At 45.5% G+C, this 21,894-nt stretch overlaps 8 protein-coding genes across 8 annotated transcripts, besides 2 other annotated features; 5 read left to right on the top strand and 3 right to left on the bottom strand.

Annotated features, from left to right (window-relative positions):
* Positions 1–3,216: part of a repeat region (Identified by RepeatMasker using a combination of RepBase library and repeat library created with RepeatScout) that runs on past the window's edge.
* Positions 3,217–3,895: 679 nt separating this feature from the next.
* Positions 3,896–5,186, top strand: UA08_08619 (hypothetical protein; the record flags this gene model as incomplete). The annotated part of the gene is made up of 2 exons (XM_020263717.1): positions 3,896–3,899; positions 3,958–5,186. 2 exons carry the CDS (start codon positions 3,896–3,898, stop codon positions 5,184–5,186), a joined length of 1,233 nt encoding a protein of 410 aa, XP_020116183.1.
* Positions 5,187–5,573: 387 nt separating this feature from the next.
* Positions 5,574–7,483, top strand: UA08_08618 (hypothetical protein; the record flags this gene model as incomplete). The annotated part of the gene is made up of 4 exons (XM_020263716.1): positions 5,574–5,745; positions 5,783–6,268; positions 6,343–6,648; positions 6,729–7,483. 4 exons carry the CDS (start codon positions 5,574–5,576, stop codon positions 7,481–7,483), a joined length of 1,719 nt encoding a protein of 572 aa, XP_020116182.1.
* A 1,609-nt stretch (positions 7,484–9,092) lies between these two features.
* On the top strand, positions 9,093–10,851 carry UA08_08617 (hypothetical protein; the record flags this gene model as incomplete). Its single annotated transcript, XM_020263715.1, has 4 exons — positions 9,093–9,140; positions 9,218–9,769; positions 9,893–9,903; positions 9,984–10,851. 4 exons carry the CDS (start codon positions 9,093–9,095, stop codon positions 10,849–10,851), a joined length of 1,479 nt encoding a protein of 492 aa, XP_020116181.1.
* A 322-nt stretch (positions 10,852–11,173) lies between these two features.
* UA08_08616 (hypothetical protein) lies at positions 11,174–13,191 on the bottom strand (the record flags this gene model as incomplete). The annotated part of the gene is made up of 3 exons (XM_020263714.1): positions 11,174–12,327; positions 12,390–12,976; positions 13,073–13,191. 3 exons carry the CDS (start codon positions 13,189–13,191, stop codon positions 11,174–11,176), a joined length of 1,860 nt encoding a protein of 619 aa, XP_020116179.1.
* A 234-nt stretch (positions 13,192–13,425) lies between these two features.
* On the bottom strand, positions 13,426–14,996 carry UA08_08615 (GPI-anchored wall transfer protein 1; the record flags this gene model as incomplete). Its single annotated transcript, XM_020263713.1, has 2 exons — positions 13,426–14,850; positions 14,901–14,996. The coding sequence occupies 2 exons, from the start codon at positions 14,994–14,996 to the stop codon at positions 13,426–13,428; spliced, it is 1,521 nt and encodes a 506-aa protein (XP_020116172.1).
* A 626-nt stretch (positions 14,997–15,622) lies between these two features.
* Positions 15,623–16,630, top strand: UA08_08614 (hypothetical protein; the record flags this gene model as incomplete). Its single annotated transcript, XM_020263711.1, has 3 exons — positions 15,623–15,658; positions 15,716–15,966; positions 16,024–16,630. 3 exons carry the CDS (start codon positions 15,623–15,625, stop codon positions 16,628–16,630), a joined length of 894 nt encoding a protein of 297 aa, XP_020116180.1.
* Positions 16,631–16,766: 136 nt separating this feature from the next.
* Positions 16,767–18,444, bottom strand: UA08_08613 (hypothetical protein; the record flags this gene model as incomplete). Its single annotated transcript, XM_020263710.1, has 2 exons — positions 16,767–17,856; positions 17,915–18,444. The coding sequence occupies 2 exons, from the start codon at positions 18,442–18,444 to the stop codon at positions 16,767–16,769; spliced, it is 1,620 nt and encodes a 539-aa protein (XP_020116173.1).
* Positions 18,445–20,903: 2,459 nt separating this feature from the next.
* On the top strand, positions 20,904–21,788 carry UA08_08612 (hypothetical protein; the record flags this gene model as incomplete). The annotated part of the gene is made up of 2 exons (XM_020263709.1): positions 20,904–21,195; positions 21,259–21,788. The coding sequence occupies 2 exons, from the start codon at positions 20,904–20,906 to the stop codon at positions 21,786–21,788; spliced, it is 822 nt and encodes a 273-aa protein (XP_020116178.1).
* Positions 21,218–21,279: a repeat region (Identified by RepeatMasker using a combination of RepBase library and repeat library created with RepeatScout).
* Positions 21,789–21,894: the final 106 nt, after the last annotated feature.

Raw genomic sequence — 21,894 nt, 5'->3', positions numbered from 1 at the left:
TTTATTACTTAAGTCTCTTTAATTATTTTATGATTTTTTTATATTTTATACTTTATCTTTTTTATTAATATATTTAATATCTTTAATAAATATTATCTTCTATTCCTATTCTTTTATCTTTTATACTAATCTTTCAACTTCTAATAACATACTAAGGATTCTCTCTATTTCCTCATATAGCTATATAATTTCTTTAATATTCTTTTTAATCATTCATATCTTTAATATCATTTTATTAATAATTATTATTCCTTTTATCTAATCAATTATTAGATTTTATATTTATAATTATGCCATTCTAAATACAACATTATAGTATTTTCTCAATACTAATACGATGTTGAGCATCACTATTATAACATATTGTCCTGATTTTACAACAATATTTAATACCTATCTCTTATAGCTTTGACTGATTATTTCTCCATTAATAGAGATAATTATCACCTATTTATCAGTCTAAATCATAGATAGTCCTACTTCTTTTACAAATTCTTCTCTAATATAGTTATAAACTGCTTCTAAATCTAGTAAGATTCTCACATCTTTTTCATTAATTTTTACTAATATCATCACTATTTAACTAACTACTTTCTATTCTATAATTATTATAATAAGTTTAATCATAATTATATGCCTTTTTTAGTATCTTTATTAATATTTGAAATATCCTTTAATATTATAATAATATTATTTATATAATCCTTCTGCTTCGCATTCAGTGATTATAATATCATCATGATAAGAATGTGCAGATTCTTAATAGATATACTGATATTTTATTCATTCCTATAAATATTCAAGTCTTAATTCTTTAATCACTTCTAGAATTCTTAAAAATCATCCTATTTATTCTTTCTTCACAAGATGTATTTCACATAATAAATCATAACACATTATCTAATATACTTCTCAATACAAATTTCCTCCTAATACTAGATAGTAATGATAAGAGCAATTCCTCATATATCTAGTTATTTCATTATAAAAGTGTCATCCTCACTCATGCAATATATATTCATATATATTTACTAAGATTACATATATTCATTTATATCATTAACACACATAATATGTCCATTCTTTATAGTATTTATATTCTTCAATATAATCTTTCCATTTCTTTTAAGACTTCTCCTAACAAGTTGTATTTATTAATATATAACTATATTAATTATTCTCTTAAGGTTAAATAGTATTATTTTATATTTCTTCTAATTCTTCCTTAAAAGGGTTTTTGTCTGGTTTTCAGTATAGATTCTTATAAGTTATTATTATTAGCCTATTATCTTATAATATTAGTTAAATATAAAGCAACTCTTCTAATAAAGATTTTACTTAAGTATCTTCTATACTAAAATCTTCTATATTAATTTCTTCTAGATTAGCATCTTTACTATATTCTTCTAATAAGTCTCTAATATTTTCAAGGTGATATATGAGAAATGCCTAGCTAATTGATTCTTTCTTTAAATTATAAGATTGATATCTCTTTCTTATATTAATACTAACTTATCTTACTTATTTAACACTTCTTTTAAGACTAAATCTTTTTTATCTTTATTTCTTATCTTTCTTGCTTAGATTATTAAATATTTCTTTTAGATATTCTAAAGCCTTCTACTCTTCAATTTATTATATCTATTTTATTTAGATTTGTTTATAGTTTATTATCTATTCTAATTATTATTCTTCATCTTTGACCGATTTCTTTAAATCTTCATTAGAATTAATCTCATTATTAGCTATTTTATCAGCTTTACTATTATTAATTAAAATTAGTAGAATTATTATTGTAATTTACTTTTTTAAATTTAAAGTGACTAGTTTCTAATTTTTTCTTAACTTTTAGCATTAATTTATAAAATAATCTAGTTTTCTATAATTAAAACAGACTTTATTCTTTTTTAGTTTATCTTTTTCTTCTTTAAACAAGGTTATATTTAACTATATTATAATATCTCTATTCTTATTCTTAGTTTATCTTTAATAAAAATTTATCTTATTTCTTTTAAACTCTTCTTTTTCCAATTATTAGATATAAATAATTAAATTAATCTAGGATACTGTTTTTATCATTGCTTAGAATATTTTAGATTATAATATTATTATTAAGATTTAGTCTTTAATATTATCTTTTAGTCCTTTATAAAACTAGTCTCTAAATTCTTAATTATTCTATAATAGTCCTTCTAATATCTATAAGAATTTTAAAATATATTCTTTAACTAAAATTTATTATTTAATATATTAAATCTTATTAATAGCTTCAATCTTCTTATTAATAGTTCCCTATAACTGGTTAAGTTTCTCTTTATAATACCAATAACTAAAAAATATTATAATTATTTTAGGGTTTTTTTATTCTTTATTACTATATATATAATATTAGTTAATAATATATAAAGCAAACCACTTTATAACTTTTCTATTAAGGAAGCTTAATACTACTAATATTTTATTAGATTTACTTATAATTTATTTACTATTATATATAAAATAAAGTCATATCTAAGCAAGATATATCTTAAAGATTCTATATTTTTTCTTAAATAAAGTTACTATTCTAATTTTAATTTCTTAAAATATATAACTTAGTCTTCTTTTATTATTAATCACTACTTATTCTAGTTTTTTAATATATTATAATAATACTACTATATCCTTATTATTAATAGTTATAATATTCCTATTACTAGTATTAGTAATTCACAAGTTAAGATTTAGAGTTGTTAGAATTAGGATTTAAAATACTATTATTACTTATCTTTAAGACTTCTCTTTTAACTAAAGATTTTAAATTATTAGAAATTTTAATTAAATTATTATCAAATATAGCTAAGATAACTATTAATAGGTAAAGTTAATAGACTTTTAAAATTAAAAAATCTTAGTAGATAAAAGAAATAAAAATAAAACTATAAATATCTTAATTAATAGAAGATTATATATTCAAGTTATCATAATTAATTTAAAATAATAAAAGAAAACTAAATATATAGTAAATAAGTATCCTTATATAACTTTTCTTTATTATAGCTAATATAGCAATAGCTCTGTTCACTCTATTCTAACTAACATAGTTAACATAGCAACGGCTCTGCTAGCTTTATTACCCTAATCCTAAGGCTTCGCGGGTAATCCTTTATTCCGATGTGCATTAGTCTCATAGTGACTAACCTGATCTATTGGCTGTGACGTTCTGATTCTCTGACACTCAAGCTCATATACTACCTTATAATAAGGTATATAGCGTGCATGTTTAAAGAAGCTTATTTATTTAATAATTAAATTAACTTCAGCTTTAGATAGCTTGGAATTAGCATTATAAGCTTTTTTTGGTGTAGCATGTTGGGTTTGGCATATATATTAAACTTGATTATGTATAATATAAAGCTATAAAGTAATCTATAGATAGGTAAAATTAATGTCTTAGAGAATCAATATATAGATCCAATCATCTCTAGTAAGCTGTTTTAAATATAATTTTGGTTCTGGAGCTGTAGTAGACTCTGGGGTGGTAGGCATATTATTGATTGATTAGTTAGAGCACGTCTCGGAGCGCGGATTCTCAAGGTGTAGTAATAACTAATATAGGCAGGCGGTAAGTGTAACTTTGTTGACCGCCTACACCCCTGCAAGGCCCACCATACTAGGCAAATCACCGGGGTCAACCGTAGTACTCTACTCGTAATACTCCGTAATGCTTGTAATTATGACTGAGCCCTGAAGGCTTGGAGATTGCATTTGGCCAAGACCTAGGGAACAGACGTATGTAAACTTTGTTGCTCCCCTCCCTTACCGATCTCCAAAGTCTCTAACCTCACCTTCACCTGGACTCGTGACTCCTTCTCCCTGGAGCCTCTCGGATTCTCTCCCTTCTTTGTCCTATACCATGCGTAAGTCCCTTGACTCGCGACTCATTGCTCCCGAACTGACAAAACTCTTGCTCACTAGCAAACACCGACTGCCAGACAGATGACAATTACACCGCTCCTGATGGACTCAATTTCACCATCTACTGCGGAGAAGACATCACAGCATCAGCATACAGCTCGAGCGCACCGACGTCCAAATCCAACTACACCAATTGTATCACCAGCTGCTCTGAAGAAGACTACTACTGCTATGGCATTGTTTATCAAGCATCGAACAGCTCATGCTGGGAATTGACAAACAAGACCGCATCGACCGAGTCCAACCTGGCAACCAATACGGACTTGATTACTGCTCTGGCAGACCAGTCCCAGTTGTTCATCGCGAACACTTCCTGCCCCTATCAGAACCAAACAAAACAGACATCGTCGTCGGGGGTGGACTTCACGATAAACTGCAATATGGAAGTCACCGCTGGATCGTACTGCCCCTGGTCCTCCACACTTTGTCCCGTCCATGTTGACAGCCTGGAAGAGTGCATGGATATCTGTGTTGACGCACATCCGCTCTGTCGGGCTGCCTCGTGGAATCCCGGCATGATCCACGGATATCAGAACTGCTATCTATACGATGCCAGCGAGCCTGTCGTGAATTTCAATCCATATATTTTACACACCGCCGTCATAGACCTACCGGACATCGCCACAGGCTGCCCTACAATCACCAACTACACTAGCTACGCTAGCGACGTAGAGACTATATTCAGCATTTCCTGCGCCCAAGAGGCAACTAGCGCTACGAACCTCACATTTGTGCATGAGACAAATATCACATCGTGTATGGACAGATGTGCTACATATTCTGACCCTCCCGCCTGCGAGGCAATCATCTTCGATCCCACGATGGGCATTGGATACGAAAACTGTCAACTGCTGAATTCGGTTAATCTGGTAGCTTCTGCTTCGAACGTCAACTACGCTCATATTGTCTCTTCCAATTCTTCCGGCTCCGGTAAGACGTCCGATGCTTCTTCCAGCGGATCTAGCAGCGAGGCTTGGATTGCCGGTCCGGTTGTTGGTGGTATTGCTGCAGTAGCTGCTATCGGTCTGGGGCTCTGGTGGTGGAATCGGAGAAAGAGAAGCAACACTCGCGCGCCACCAGTGAATCCACCGTCGGCAGAATATAAGCCTATGTATGCGGCAGCTGGTGAACCCGTAGAGCTGCCGAAGAACTCTGTAGAACGCCGGCCCAGTAATTTCCATGAGCTATCGGCTCAGGAAGGACATGCCGTACATGAATTGCCCGAATAATTTAGATACCCGTGGGACCGCATCGCATTGTGTATGGCATTTTAGCTTATTGTTTTATTGGATGATTCCCTTCCAGGTTGCATGTATGTATGTACTAATCTTTGTTAATAAAAATAGTCCCAAGCCCTTGTCTACCTATTAATAGAACAGCCTGAACTTGGCGATAAAAGATGAATCGAGCCCGAGGGATAAAACAGAATCTTCATCGAGGCTTCCTCAAACCAGAGCGCTCCGTGTCTAGGTAGCAGACGACAGGCCCTGTCGATCGATGCTTGCCAGGGTTTTCGAGGGAGAAGGGAGAAAGGGGGGAGACAATGAGGATTGCAACACACGAGCAGCTCCAAGTAGCGTGAAGGTCTTCAACCCCAAGAAAAAGCAAGGATCCAAATGGGTTGTCTGAAGCGACGGCCAATCAAGCCGCATTACGTCACGTGCGCTTGCACGAAAGCGGCGAGGGTGCGCCGGGAAGGGGAAAGTGAACTAAGCTTATCAATTCGCCTTCTGCCTGCCTTCGCCTTCCCCTCTCCCCATCGCCCATCTCTGCAGCCCGTGTCCATTTGTGTGTTCTTATAGAAACAACAAGATATCTCTTCTAGTGCTCAGTTCTTCTTTGCGCCCGCCCGACTGCAATCGCCCGCCCGTTCTTAATGCACCACCACCAGTAATGCCCCCGCCCGATTCGGCCCTGCTGACGCCGGCCATGGCGTCACCGTCTGGCTTCACAACGTCTGCTCGCTCGCACACTTCCAGGCCAGAATTGACCCTGCCGCCTTTCATGCTGCGAGAGTTACCGGTGTCGATGTCGTCAACGCCAGATGTGATGGCTGAAGTCGCAGCTTCCTCCGGCTCCACCGGCAGAGGCATTCTTATCGGCCTTCTTTCAGCTTTAGGATCCGCCGGAGTCGCCATTGTCGTGCTGACTATCATCGTTTTTTTCAAATATACGAGGCGCGGTCGAATCCTGCTTGATCGAATAGGGAGACCGGGAGAATTTGACGATGAAGAAGCGTTCGCTCGAGAGGAGGCTGAAGCCTTGGAGATCATGGATGACCTTTCTAGGGCCGAGTATCTTCGATCTAAAGGTGCGTTTTTTGTCCAAAACGAACTTTCTTTTATTTATTTTCAGCAGTTCTAACGTCCTTGCGCAATTTGATAGCTTTTATTCAAGCAAATCCACCCGAAACCATGCAGACCGATATCTCGCTATCGCAGTTTCTGGCTATACAAGAAAAGGGAGTTTCTGCCTGGGAATTTGAACCGGAACTGGAAATCGCCAATTGTTTTGTGGAGGGCCGAACCGAAATTGAATTCTTCGACTCGGAATGCAGCGTTCAGACCAACCTGCCTGTTCCAAAACAGAACGAGGTCTATTACTGGGAATCCAAGATATACGATAAACCGGAGTCGACCTTGATTAGTATCGGCATGACTACAAAGCCGTATCCATTATTTAGACTGCCAGGTACGTTCATTGTTTTCGTTGGGCTTAGTTGCATATTCGTCCAAAAGTGCTTGACTAATATCGCATTGCACACCAAATAGGGTTTCATAAAATGTCTGTCGCCTATCAATCGACTGGTCATCGAAGATACAACCAACCCTTCAAGGCTCTCAACTATGGCCCAGAGTATTCCCAAGGCGATGTCGTTGGAGTGGGATATCGACCGCGATCCGGCACGCTATTTTTCACACGCAATGGAAAGAAGCTGGACGATGTCGTACATGGCCTCAAATCGCCGAATTTCTTTCCAACAGTTGGTGCCAACGGACCATGCACAGTGCATGTTAATTTTGGGCAGATGGGATTTGTTTTCATCGAGGCTAATGTAAAAAAATGGGGGTTGGCTCCCATGACTGGTAGTCTTGCACCGCCACCGCCCTATGGAAGTGAACAAGGAAGTATCCTCCTTGAATCAGGGCGCGAGACCACTGCTCCTGTTGCCCGTGGATATATCGATGATGGATATCGAGGCTCGCGGTCAAATGCGCCTAGTCCCGGTCCGATCCGATCACCAACCGATATCTCTCTAGCACAGCTGGCGCATATACCCTCGCACGAGGATATTGGTGAAGGCTCGAGTCGCTTCAGGTCGGGTGCCGCAGAGGAGGGTCTAAATATAGTAACCGCGACGAGCCCGCCCCCAGAATACTCAAGTCCAGAATTGAGCAGACAGAATAGTCTTAGTTCGGAGAATGGGGATGAAGATGAGGATGCTGGTCATCCGCCAGGGTATTCTGCTGTGATGACTGATGAAGAGAGACAAGAAGATCAAATTCAGCGCGAACAGCAACGATGACCTGCATGACGGTGTCTTGCCACACGAAGTGGCTTCCTTTCTTTTTTTCCTTTTCTTGTTTATCATACTTGTTTCAGCACCCTCTCCCCTGCTTCTCCTCTTCCGCCTACCTGCGCTTTACTGATCTATCATGTCACCATCAGTCGTTTTCCCTTTCTTTTCGTCATGTGTTAGGCTCATTGCTACGTTTTCCAAAATTAGCGGTCATGGATGGCGTCTTGCTTCCTTTTGTGTTACTATCGGGATTGTGTTTGGCTTTGCCTCTTTCTTTCTTTCTCTTTTCGTATTTCTTCTCGACTTACCGTTGGGCTGGCAAGGATGATTTATGTATTCGTTGGGCTTATTGTATTGGACTTTTTCCCCTTGTTAAAGTTAGAAGATTCCCCATCTCTCTTTTATTTATTTTTTTCCCCTTACCTACTCACTGGTGGTAGAAGCTGAGCGACTTGCGAGCACACAACACTTGGGTAGCATATACTAGTTACTATATACATTGCGCGGGCAGCGATCTTGCACTGTCAATATATACCTCTCTCTGCATAATGTACGTATCCGGTTCCGTGGTGGAACAAATTGAATGACGTTCCCGCTAGGCCCAAACCGGCTAGCTGAATCTGGAGTAATCGCAATCATCGCGGCCTGAGGCGGCCAAGCACAGCCGGGCCCTTCCCCCAGCCGGAAAGTGAGCTCTTGCCCGATATACAATCTGTACCACCTCTCTCTCCATCCACGACTCTTCCTGCTCCCAATTGACCCCAGCAATGCTCCTTTCTCCTTTCCCTGTTGTCCGAGAAACCAGACAGCCTCGCACACCACATCACGTCTCTGCTGCAAGACCCGTTTGTTCCCTGGGCAAGTTGCTTCGTGCGTTGTCGTAGCATGAAAGACGCTGCTTCTTTTGCCACCTCTCTCTTGAGTCTTACTTTCTATGTTTTTTTTGAGATGATACCTACCGCGCAACTAATTAAACAACCCTTGTCGCTGATCAGCTTCTTGTGATTCTTGTTTTTCTGGAGGATATCTGTTTTTCGTTTTTTTTTTTTTTTTTTTTTCTTTCCCTTCTTCTTTTACTTTACCTAACTAACACTACGTACATCATCGATCTGTTAGCGCCAGGTTTTATATACCATATACTTCGCTAACGATAACAATGTCACTGGAAATCGCGGCCTAGGAAGCAGGCGCCAACGACATTTCTTCGGTTTTGCGGCTTTTTATTTTATTTTATTTCCCGGGGGACTTTCTCACTTCTTTGTTCTGATTGACCGCTCATACGCCCGTTTGTCGAGAGTACACCAGTCTGATCTCCACCGAGGCTTACATCTTACATGAACGCTCTTCAATTGAGACATAGACTGGTCTGGCTGTCTGTCCTTGTCTCCATCTTCTAGAGATTTCATCATATTTTCTCACTTCTTTTATTTTTTTATATTTTTGTACTTTTGGTCCCGTTGAACCGATTCTTTGAAACTTGGCTTTCCGTCCAGCAAAAAAGTGGACCCGGTGCAGGATACATATACAGTTACATTCGTCAGATATCAAAGATCAGGTTTCTGGCGCAGGAATTGGGGAGTATTTCCTAGTGCAACAGCAGAAAGACTCGATAAATATGGTCGAAGAAACCATGGATAGAGCCGCTTTTCAAGTTATTGTCCTGGTAAGTTGAGTTCTACCTAATCTCAACCGGAATAAAAAAAAAGAGAGAATTTCCTAGAGAAACTAATTTCCTCATAGGGACCAACTGGCGGCCCAAAAGAGGACGCAGTTACCGGTCTTCTTGTTAGATCTACTTCCAGAAATTGGTCCAGGAGCTCGGTTGTTGCAGTCGATGCTGGGACTCTTCTTGCAGGCATAGTTCGTATTCTGGACCAAACCCTTACTACTGATAAAGACGGCAAAGCGGCCGTGGAAAATGGGCCTTTTATGGGCCTCCAGCCTCCACACAAAACAGCTCAGGCAAATGCTGCATACATCTTTCGCGAGGTGATTGCCTCGGTACTGATTACGCACCCACATCTAGATCATCTTTCTGGACTAGCCATTAATACGCCAATTGTCGAGGCAAGCAACGGCCCAAAGACAGTTGCCGGTCTTCCGTCCGCTATCTCAGCTATGAAAAACCATATGTTTAACGACATCATCTGGCCTAACTTGTCTGATGAGGATGGCGGTGCTGGCTTGATCACTTACCAGAGACTGGTTGAGGGTGGGAATCCGAGATTTGGACGAGGAGACAGCCGTGGTTATGTACGCGCATGTGAAGGCCTCTTCACCAAGTGTCTCAGTGTGAGTCACGGTCGGTGTAAGCAGCGGTTTCATGCTGAAAGTGGAAGACATCATCGGATAGGTAGTGCTGTTTTTGCAGAGTCAGTGGTAGTGCCAACGACTCGTACTCTATCAATTGACCAGTCTGATGGAAAGTAAGTCATTGGATTTTGAAATATCGCCTGCTTCACGTGTTTTATCAAACAGAGCAAAATAAGCTGATTGACTTGTCTAGCATCTATTCTCCAGTACGTTCTCCACACCTCGCATCAAACCTAGCAGCTACCCCTTCTAAAGACACTACCAATTGGGGAGTTGTGGAAAGCTCGGCATTTTTCATTCAAGACGAACATTCCGGAAATGAAATTATCATCTTTGGCGACATTGAACCAGACTCGGTTTCCCTGGAACCTCGCAACAAGCGTGTGTGGGAGATTGCGGCCCCGAAAATTGCATCTGGATCGTTACGCGCCATTTTTATCGAATGCTCCTACAATGATGCCATCGACGATGAGACTCTCTATGGGCATCTGTGTCCTAGGCATCTTATTGCGGAATTGAAGGTCCTCGCAGCGAAAGTAGTAGAAGCAAGAAGTCTACCTCTAGAACAAGAGCAGCAACAACATGAACAGCGGCGAAGAGGCCGATCCAGCAAACGGAAGAGAAGAGACTCTGATGCCCAGGTCAGTCCTCATTCAAACCGCCAATTCACGACACACCTTGCAAAACCGCAAGACTCTATCGAACGATCTACACAGACTCCGAAGGGGAACAATCACAACTCCAAAGACGACGCAGTCATGACCGACCATCACAGTGGGCAAATTCAAATCGAGAATAATGCCATTGATGGCGATGAGGTCAATGATAACGATAACAAAGCCGAAGAATCAGATTGTTTTCAAACGGAGAGCGACATGCAGTGGACAGGCCCGCCGCCATTGGCAGGATTCAAAGTGTACATCATCCACATCAAAGACACACTGGCCGATGGACCCCATCCTAGCGAGCGGATTCTGGAAGAATTACGCTCTCAAAGTGACGATGTAGGTCTAGGCTGTGAGTTTCATGTTCCATATCAAGGGGAGGGGATATTCATTTGACATGTCTCATCCTCTATCTTTCTTTTTCGTTGTATCTGTACTATTTCCGGTTCGCTGTGATTTTATTTTGAGTTGATTAAATACAGGCGGCGAGACTTTTACTTCGATGGTATTATGGTTGTTTTTTTTTTTATAGATGCGCGGTGTTGTTATGGATATGGTCAACGGGAATCATGCGGCGTTGATTAGTTAGATGCGTGGGAGGAGTAAGTACCGGTCTCTGTCTCTGTTTCTGTGTCTGTCTACGGTGTTGATGTGATTTGTTATTGTTTCTTACTCATTATCGTTGTAACTATATCCACTGAAGACAGAATACCTTTTTTTACAACTTGCTCGCGTTTGAACCCTTGATTTTCCTTTCTGCTTCACCGATTACATCTACCCACGAAGCATTCTCATCATCATCATCTTGTTGTTGTCTGTGAGTGGGCAGTCTCAACCTCCCCTCAACACCCAACGAACCCACGTCCGTAGTATCCCTCACAAACGTCAACAGAGCCTCTTCGCTACCCCATTCCCCCATCGCCATCAACCCAACCGGCATACCTGTCTCTTCCACATACCCACCGGGGAAATTAATAGCAGGACATCCCGTAAAATTCGCCAAATAGACAAACTCCATACTGCGAGTAGAGCTCATCGCATCCGAGATGCCATATGTCAAATCCCTCTTCCCACCCTTGATCTCGCTGCCGGGTATAGGCACGGTTGGGGTGAGGATTAGCAGGTCCGATCCGGACTCTCTGTGTGTGGTGAAGAGGTGCGATAGATGGCACATGAGTAGATTTCGCATTCTTTGCGCTGCTATGTAGTCGGTGCCCGTGGATTTGGTGCCGCTTACGGATATTAATAATTTTGTATGCGGTAGTAAAGAGCTCACGTCGGATGAGGGGATGCCGGAGGCGAGTTCGCCGAGTATTGTGAGGGCGTGCGCTTGTTGGCCCTCGGGGAGGTAGGGGATGTCAATGTCAATGACTCTGTAGCCCTTGCTGTCTTGTAGGTGTTTAATCATGTGGTCGAAAATGGCTCGCACGGCTGGCTCTGAACGGTCGATCCATGGCCGAACAAGGCCGATTGTTCTGTGCTTGGCGGTTTGTGAATATGAAGTTAATATGGTGAGCGGGTTTGGGAATTCGGATGCAATGCCGTCTACATCAGCAGGTGGCGGAGCAGCTAGAACGCGGTAGGCGAGCGCGAGGTCGTCTATGCTAGAAGCCATAGGACCGTAGACGCCTACAGTGGGAGCTAGCGATGGGCTGGGTGCACCAGAAATGCGGCCGTGAGTAGGCTTGAGGCCGTAAACACCACAGTATGAGGACGGTACACGAATGGATCCTCCGCCATCAGCACCAAGAGCTATTGGCACAAGTCCTGCAGCGAGGGCATAGGCTGAACCCCCAGATGAGCCGCCACAGTAGTAGTTTCGGTTGAATGGATTGCGAGGTGTTCCGGTGTTGGGATTGTTATTTGTTGTATCTGACAACTGTCAGGCCCTTTTTCTTTTCTCTTTTGTGCTAAGACGCAGAAATCCAACTCACCAATACCGACCTCATGCATCGTAGTCTTTCCAATCACGATGGCTCCCGCTTCCTCCCATTTCTCAACACACCAAGACGTCGCATTAAACCCATGCGAGAAATCAAGCTTACTACCAAGCGTTCTTTTATACCCCTTCAGATGAACCTCATCCTTGACAGCAACAGGAACGCCGTCCAGCGGACCAAGCGGCTTTCCATCCCTATACCGCTTGGTTGAGGCAGCCGCAGCAGCCCTGACGGTGTCGACTTGCGTTTCCAAGAACCCAATGGAGAATTTGCCATGTGGCTTTGTTTCTCTCTGGATCAACGGAAGCAGAGTCTCGATGACAACGGTCGGTGTCAGGTCACCAGACAAGTACCGTTGATGATAATCAACCGAGGTCCAGAAACCAGCATCGCTAGCCCCGCGCTGTTCCTGGGGAGTTGGAAGCGATGGTTGTGTATCTGCGTCGCTGCGACTGAAGATTGGCACCACGGTAGGATCAAAACGCGGCGCATAGCTGTTGAGCATTTTCACCGTTTTACGGAAGTTGGTCAGGCCGGCATTGTGCCAGAGATGGTTCTGGAGGAATGCTACATGGTGTATTCTGAGTATTTGCTCATGTTAGATATGTTCCGTCTTGCCTTTTTTTTTTTCTTTTTAAAGTCTAGGGTTCAAGTATTTTGTGTAGAGACAGACATACAAGGTCGCGCCAATAGCTAGCGGCGCTCCACGCAGGACCGGCAAAGAGACATCCTCCCTTTTGTAAGGCTCTGCGGGGCCTTTGCGAGCTTCGGGGTAGTTGTGGAATTGGAGACTCATGTTGTGAGGGTGATGAGCGTGCAGAGAGATGAATGTGTAGAGGGAGTGCAAGAGCTGCGAGGTAATGGAGCCCTCAGAGAATCACATGCAAGCCGTTATGACATCAGCCCGATCGGCTTTACACTAAGTTAACCTGAGCATACCGCCTACGATATGCTACATACGGACACAACTCTCGGCGATTCACTACTATTACACATACTGTACATCTATATGTTCTATATAAACAAGCAACTATATCTTCAGCTTCAGCCCAGACGCATCCAGACCCAGCGCAAAAGCCGTGACCAGGGCCATGTAGGCGATCAAAATAGCCAGCGATTGCCAGGCATTCGCATCCAAAGTATTGAACGACAGGTTCACGGCGCCCGTAAGCAGGTTCGCCACCAGGAAAACGACCAGCCCATTCTTATTGAAGGCCGCCATGATACGGCTGGTCGCAAACTTGGTTTCTTGCCTCTCGGTCTCCTTGTCTGTCGCTCTGTGCACTGAGGGGAAAAGAAGAGTCTCCGTGACACAGAAGAGGAGAATCTGCGCATTATTAAACGCAGAAACCCAAAGCACATATGGCATGTTCGCCAAGCGGCGGGATACGGGGATCCCAGCACCGTAGCCGAAAGCCGGGGTGGAATTGAATATGAAGAAGACTGACCAGCTTATTGCCGCGATGGCTAGAGAAACTAGCACTCGCCTTCTGGCCTGTTGTGCTGCAGAGGGTTTGATATCGGTTGTGCCGCGAGGGATGATTCGTAGCCCCGTCGCACGGCCAGAGAGGAAAATGGCGAGGTACCCGATGAAAGAGAATACGCCTTCGCGATTTTTGGACAGCAAATCTGGGCCGCGTGGTGATACCAAAATATAAGCTTTCAAGTCCGTAGACTCAAGAGTAACCTGGTAAGCAGTGATGATCAAAAGTGTCAGAACCTCGTATGACCGGATGACAGAATATAGCGTGTGGAAGATCTCGACGAAAGGAGGCAATAGGCCCAGCGTGAAGAAGAAATTCCAGTGCACGCCGTATTCCGTCACATGCTCGGCATAATCGAGGCCCTTGACGCTGTACAAACGAATCAGACCCAATACCAGCAAAGGTATGGAGTGCCGGAACGCAGCGACCAGTCTCTGAAAGAGATTCGATTGTCGAGACAATGCCGATTTCGCCGTCACCTGGGTTTTGAGAATTGCACGAGCTGACACGACGCCCGCCGAGAACACAAATGATCCAACGCCCAAATCCATCAGTGAGGTGCCCCAGTTCTCGACTTTTGCGAATCGACGAGGGAATATGGGGAAGTCAACGGCAAGGATTGCGCTGCAAGTCACTACCATCATGGCAGCGCGGTATGTGGTCAGGAAGGGGTGTACTGGAAACGGGGCGAGGTTTTGTGTCTGCGTGGCATTTTGTTGGGCGTGTCGCGAGGGCTTGGCTTGTTTCTGGCGCGGACGAACACGTCTAGAAGTCAGGAGGATGAGAGCGACGGGGGATAGGAGCAGGATATTCAGCAGTAGAGGGGACGCGGAGTATATGGTGGTCGCAAAGAGGATGCCGCCGACGTTGAGCAGGAAGTCAGTCAGGAGCGCCGCCGGAGTGTAAGGAGTGAAGAAGGAAAGGCGCGACTGTAGCGTTGACCATAACAGCGCCGAGACCTGAAGAAGAGCCTTTGGTGAGAATTATATGGTTTTGGGTGTTGGCAATTGTCGCGACTTACTGAAGCGACCAGTGCAACGGCGTTGATCTCGTCGATGCTGCCCCCGGCAAGATTGGAAACGAAGGCCTCTTTGCGGGCTTTGTAGTCCCGTTCCATGGTGTCAATCAGACCTATGGTCAGGTCGGTCGAGATGGCTAATTCATTGGATTGCACAATGCATGCAGAAAGCGAAGGGCGAGATGACACGTTGACAAGAAACAAACAAATCTTATGCAGCGTTTTGATGTCGTGGAGGCCTGAGGCGAACACTGCGGAGGGCGGAGTGCGGAGTGCGCGCTGATTGGCTGTTCTGCTCTGCCTGTATGTTTGTTTATTATCCTAACAGATTCTTATAATTATAATCTCATGGCTATGAGCATGAACGAGCTAGATCCTTACTGTAATGACAAGTTTACTCCGAGGTTTTCATGCCTCGGAAAGTTCACCTTGGACGCTGGCATCACCTTAGAGCTAGCTAGATCCCCCCGGCCAAGCATGGCAAGGTCCAGAATCCAGAGTCCAGATGCCTCAAGATTCAATAATCAACCCAACTACTTGACTGTGAAATGCAGCTTGTGGTTGTATACGGGGCGACAGCATGGTTATCTCCGGATTTGGTAGCAAGAGGTCGACTCGGCTTTATCTCGTATGCCGAACCAGGAACGAAGTATAAAAGCTGCTCTGGGCAACGACACACCACCAAACAGATAGCTACCTACAATACCACAACAAAGATTTGGAAAATGACACATACAATCAGCAAAGTAGCGCTCGCAGGGGTATTGGCTCTCAAATTTGGCATATCATTGTGCTTAAGCTGATTGCTTGGTACCTAGGCATCCGGGAACCTAGGCTCTCACACTCTTACAGCGCTTCTCGATCGGGGATTCGAGGTTACTGTGTTGAGCCGTACAGCGAAAGAATTCCCGGCCAGTGTGACGGTCAGGGTCGTCGATTTTGGCTCCGTCGAGTCGCTGTCTGCAGCCATCAAGGGCCAAGACGCGGTGATTGACAACACTTTCACGGATGATGCTGATACACCCCTGCGTTTGATGGAGGCTGCAGCTGCTAATGGCATCTATCGCTTGTAGGTCTCATTGCATCGCGTTCCTATTGATTGGGGTTGACACTTAAGCGTTCTTAGTATCGTGAGCGACTACGGCCTCGACCCAGACCTCCCTGGGGTTCACGACATGCCCGTTTTCGCGCGCAAACGTGAGTCTTATCAAGCTGCAAAGGAGAAAGCTGAGACGTCCGGCATGACTTTTACTTTGATTGCCTGCGGGGCCTATCTTGACTGGTGTCTTTCAACGGGGATTGCTGGTATTCAACTGGGGACAAAGTCGGCCACCTTGTTCGATGACGGGGAGAATGTGGTTCCGTGGACGACACTCGAAGACGCCGGGAAAGCGACTGTTGGCGCTCTTCTTCGGCCTGAGGAGACTCGCAACAGGCCGGTGTATGTGCATAATGCGTTCTTGTCTCAGGTGCAGCTGTTACAGATCGTGAAGGACGTCTTGGGAGATGATGGCTGGACTGTAACGTCTCAGGAGATGCAGCCGCTGCTGGATCAATCGATGGCCGACCTTCGTTCGGGAAATATCACCCCGATGACTTTCGGGGTGCAGATTCAATATTGTCTTGCTAAAAGATCACTGGCACGCCCCTGGGAACGGGACGATAATGACCTGGTTGGGGTGAGAGAGAAGACGACCGAGGAACTACGTGCCTTGGTTCGTGGGCTTGCGTGAATATCCATAGTTTCACCAGACCATACATAGGTAGTAAACTAAGCAAATCTCCCCTCTTCAGACAAGCTTGGGTCCAATTGAGGTCGCCTTGGAGCTCGTTGAATGTTACAAATATATGAATCTTGATGGATACCCTCTAATACATAATCTCAAAGTCATCTATGCTTTCAAGCTGCTCGGCATCGCTAGTTTCCCACGGATGCTTGCGCTCGACTTGCTTAATCAACTCGATATGCTTCTCACTGCGCGGCGTAACTTGGAAACGGAACTCGCTCGGATAGTTGAGGAGGCCTGGCTTCGGCTTAACGTCCACCTCGATCTCCTTACCATCCTCGCCCACTGCATGGCTGATATTAAATGTAGCTAGTGACTGTACAATGTTGAGGTAGAGGTTCGAGTCAGCAAAGAAGCGTCCAGGACATATTCTGCGGCCGTAACCGAAAACATCGGACATTGGGTCGGGCTCGTTACGCGGCGGAAGGAAACGCTCAGGATCGAATGATTGTGGATCGGCATACACCTTTGGATCGTGCAGAAACCACCAGATGGCCGGTAGAAGAACTGCGCCCTTGGGGATGTGAAAGCCGTTGTATTCGACATCGTCAGTAGTAGTATGCGGAAAGCCCATTGCGGCAATGGGCCACCATCTCATGGCTTCCTTGACCAGGGCATTGATGTATGGCAGCTTGTCACGGTCCTTGAAGCTGGGCAGTCGATCTGTGCCAACCACGCGGTCGATTTCTTCTTGAGCCTTGCGCTGCACGTGTTTGAATTGAATCATGGCCAGGGTGAATATGGTAAGCGTGATCACTGTGGTATCGGCGGCCGCACCATACAGACTCGCCGCCGTCCAGATGATGGCCTCTTCGTCTTTCTTGTCCAAATTGGCATTGTCTCCCTGTTTCAGCTTCTGGACCAGCTTCGATACGTACGATGATGGCTGGTGAGTGCAGTCAGCCATCCGGCGCCGCACAAATCGGTATGGGATGTATGCTGTTGCTTGGATGGATTTTCGCCATTTCTGGGCCGTCTTTTGAAACTTTCCGCCAGGACAACAAGCTGGGAGATACTGGAGGGCGGGGATGATGTCGACCGCCCAGGCCATGGGGACCGCAGCGAGGGAGAACTCCAGCATCATTTTGTCGACTAATTCAATCAGTCTGTCGGGCTTGTGCGGGTCAATGGTGTAGCCATAGGCCATTTTCAGGACGGTAGCGCCAGCCGTGCTGCGTTCGGTCAGTCCTTTTTGTCTGTCAGTTTTCTCGTAGATGGGATGTGACTCACGTTTTGAAGTGGACAAGCCATTTCTCCGGCTCTCGCAGCGCCCTCACAAGCTGGCGATTCACTTCGATTTCTTGGGCGTCATGAAACTGGGCTGCAGACACCTTGGTGCCGAGCTCTTGATGGAGGTACCTGCGATAGCGGCGAAACATGGGGTTGTACCCCTGGCAGACGACAATGGACTCGTAGCCACAGAGCTTGTTCGCCATGACCATCATGGGGCGCCCCGAGGTCTTGCTCGCAGTCAGCTCGAGTAAGTCGTGCGCTGCCTTTTTGTCGTGGATCAAGACGAGCGTCTTGCCCAGGACAGTCACGGAGCTGATGCCCCCGTAGAGGTCTTTGTGCTTGAGCCAGTGCTGGTATTCGGGCGTGCCATCAGGGGGGAAGTCTCTGATGTTTCCCAGGAGGGGTAGTGGTCTGGGGCCTGGGGGCAGACGCTTTCTTTTGTACGATGCGAGATAGGCAGCGAGACGAGCAATGAGCCATAGCCACAGCATGAGCATGAGCATGAGCATGGGGGATGCAGTCGCCATGCTGAGAGAAGAGCATGCGAGTCGGTCAGAGCTTAGCGAGCAGCGTGCTTGTGTTTCTTTTATACGGACATTCTGGTCTATGCTTGGTCAGGCGAGGCGAGTAGGTAGCCTGAGGCTGCCCATGTGGGATCGACCGGTGTAGATCGCGCTTTGATAGCTCACAAAACGCTGTCCTATCGAGGCACGCAAATAGATCTTGGGTATTTCTGGCGCCGCTAATTTCTCGTTTCTTTTTCTTTGCTTTGCTTTGCTTTGCCTTTCCTTTCTTTTCTATTCGTGGTCGTTTCTTTTTTCTGGCGGTGGCAACTTCCAAGCTTGTCCTAACCCTAATCTTTCCCGATCGGGCACGCAGCCTTGTACTGCCCACTCGATGAATACGCATCATATATACTTAGATTAGAGATAGATAGATAGATATATCTCTCTCTCTTCGGAGAGAGCGGAAGATGCCGGTTCTGACAAAGGGAATATCGGCATTTTCTTCTTGATTCAGAGACCGAAGACATAATGGCTAAGATCTCCTCAATATTGATTATGGAACAGCCGGATATGGACAATACCGGTAAACATGGATAATAATAAATAATAATAATAATAATATAGCAACTAGTTTCAGGTTGTACAGACCCGCCGATAAAGAGGCCTCTGACCTCCCACTCTTCCTTCTTCTTCTTCCTCCCATAGCTAAGTGAGCCTGGCAGTTGACCGCGGAATATATGGCATTACGTCCCAAATCCATTGTTATGACCCGAATCCGTTGTTAGCTTGAACCAGGCAATCCCATACTCCGTCCTACTCCGTCGTTAGCAGCAAATGCTGGTGGAGGCTGCCGATGGCAAGATAGAGAGCGCGGGCTTGAAGATGGGTGGCGATGTATCATTTGGTTATTATATTGTCCTTTGTACCTCGTCATTACGCACTAATTGCCATATCGTGTGCCTACCGCTGTGAAATGGCATCATTCACTGTTTTTGCCCGAGTCCGTAACAGGCAATACATCCAGACATGCTACAACTGAGATGCACGATTAATAGCCAACGGCATGAATATATTTTTTTTCCCCGGGTACCTCATTCGCCAAGTCAGTTTGACACAAGCAACGTAGTTTGGGAATACTTAGAAAAATGAACGTGAATTGTATACACCCGTGGAAGAATTTCTTGAAAAAATATTTCCGACTTCTCTACACTGGATGACAGACAGATAGGTAAGTATTGCCCCTTTGATACACACGCATAGACAGGCACGGGAAGAATTATGCCTTCTTTGAGCATTTTATCAACATTGCGCGTACGTACGTAGCATTTCTTTCTTCTTTCGTGTTTCTTTCAGCTCGTTCTTTGGTCTTCCCTTTGTCCTTTTTTTTTTTTTTTTTCTTTTTCTTTTTTTTCCCTTTCCTTTCCTTTCCTTTCCTTTTCTTTTCTTTTTCCCGCTTCTCGCGGATGGCCAGATCCGTTCTCCCGTCGGTCTAGTGCGGCCAGTCGCAGCGAGCAAGCCAGTCTGGGATGTGAACCGCCGTGTCGGATGCGTGGACAAAGGGAAGCCCGGAAAGGGCTTGTTCGAGAACGCTTCTCGAAGGCCTATCACAATGGGCAGCCCAGTGACAGCGTTGCGTCGATCTCGGACAGTTTACAGCCTGTCGAGTCGGTTTTCCGTGGATGCACGAGTGCCACCTGGGCTGTTAATAGCATCGCGCCATGCACGTCTGCGCCGCGGGGGAGGTTTAGATGCATGACGACGTGGCCAATGGCGGGTGCGAGGCTCTAAGCGCGAATACCTGGTGAGAATTGTCCAGAATTCCTTTGTACTGGGGTTACCTACATGTTGTAGTGTACTCGGAGTATATACCTCGGCCAACGCGCCGAGGGCCGGATTACCGGCCGCCAGTGATACATATCGACAGACTATGTATTATCATATCATATCATATCATGTCATGAATCTGCACTTCCCAAGGCCAACAACCAACACCGGCGGGGCAGTGATTGGAGGGCGCCGTCAGCACGGGCGGTTTAAGCGCCTGGATATATGCGCGCGATGACTTGCAGCCAGCCAACTGCGCTCCTTACAGCAGGCCAGCCGGTGGAGCTGGCGCACACATGGCATTGTTAGTGGGCGTCAAGTGGCTTTAGTGTGGATTGCCTCGGCGGCTACCTGGACAGCAGGAAAATGGCCAGCCAGCGCGAACCAACGCGCTGGGACGGACTGCTTGGCTGCAGCTCTCATAATAAGAATAGTAATATGTGCAGTGCAGTTCTTTACGCCCGGAAAGAATCTCAGCCATGTGGCAGGCATCGCACATGCACTAAAGCGCTAGTTGATGAACGAGGCAAAGTAATCGCTAGCAAACTTAAATAGACGTTTTCTGCTGCGTCGTCTTCCGTTTCTCTCTGGCACGTTTCTTCTTTTTCTTTTTCTGTTTCTTCTTCTTCTTCTCCTCCTTCTCTGCAGCACCTGCCATGGCCGAGAAAAGCAGCACCAAAAAGCGCGATTCCAGAGCCGGCATGCGCAAAGTCACCTCGTTAACGGCCGAGCAGCTGGAGCGCAAGCGGGCCAACGACCGCGAGGCACAGCGCACCATCCGCGCGCGCACCAAGGAGCACATCGAGAGACTCGAGCACCAGGTCGCCGACTTGACGGCCAAGGGCCAGCAGGTCGACCGCGTGCTGGAGCGCAATGCGGCGCTGGAAGCCGAGATTGCGCACCTGCGGCAGCAGCTGGCCATGATGACGAGCAGGCAGCTCTATCCGAGTGAGTACACTTCCTCCCTGTTTGTGTATATATATATATATATATATATATACAAACGCACAGGTATATATGTATACATGTATAGGCTGACAGGAACAGGCGAAGACGAACGCAGGTCGTCCACCAGCTCCAACCCAGCCAGTGTCATTTCATCGCCGTTCAACAGCCCTCCCATGACAGACTCGCTGCCCCCAGGTCCATCCATGCCACCGCTGACACACCGCATGTCGCTCCCACAGAGCGCATGGCATGCCTATGTCTCGCCGCCGCCGCCGCCATCTTCGACGATTTCGTCCGTTAGCGGACCGGATGCGGCTGGCGAGACGGTGCCATACCATCATCCCCAGCATGAGATGGGCTATAGCAACGATGCATATCGCAATCTGGCCTACCCGCCATCCCGGGCACATCCCCAGCATATGCCAGTGGCGACGCTGGGATATGACTCGAATATGCCCTCGCTGCAGGCAACGCACTTGCCAGTGCCGGGCCATCTGCAGCAACAGCACCAACAACCGCAGCATCCTCATGCGTACGTCCATTCGCCGCCGAGCCAGGCTCATATCGCGTATCAATGGGACTCGAGGGGGTGACTAGTAGTCGGCCCTATGCATCCGGCTTGCCACTATTCTGCAGCCAAGTTGGATATGTGTAACCGGGAAGTCCGGATATGTATGTTCAATGGCCGTCCATGTTCGT

Source organism: Talaromyces atroroseus (assembly GCF_001907595.1).
Source record: "Talaromyces atroroseus strain IBT 11181 chromosome Unknown scaffold_15, whole genome shotgun sequence".
Classification (NCBI taxonomy): Eukaryota; Fungi; Ascomycota; class Eurotiomycetes; order Eurotiales; family Trichocomaceae; genus Talaromyces; species Talaromyces atroroseus.
Note: the sequence above shows the minus strand (reverse complement) of the source record. Positions and strands in the feature narration are given on the sequence as shown.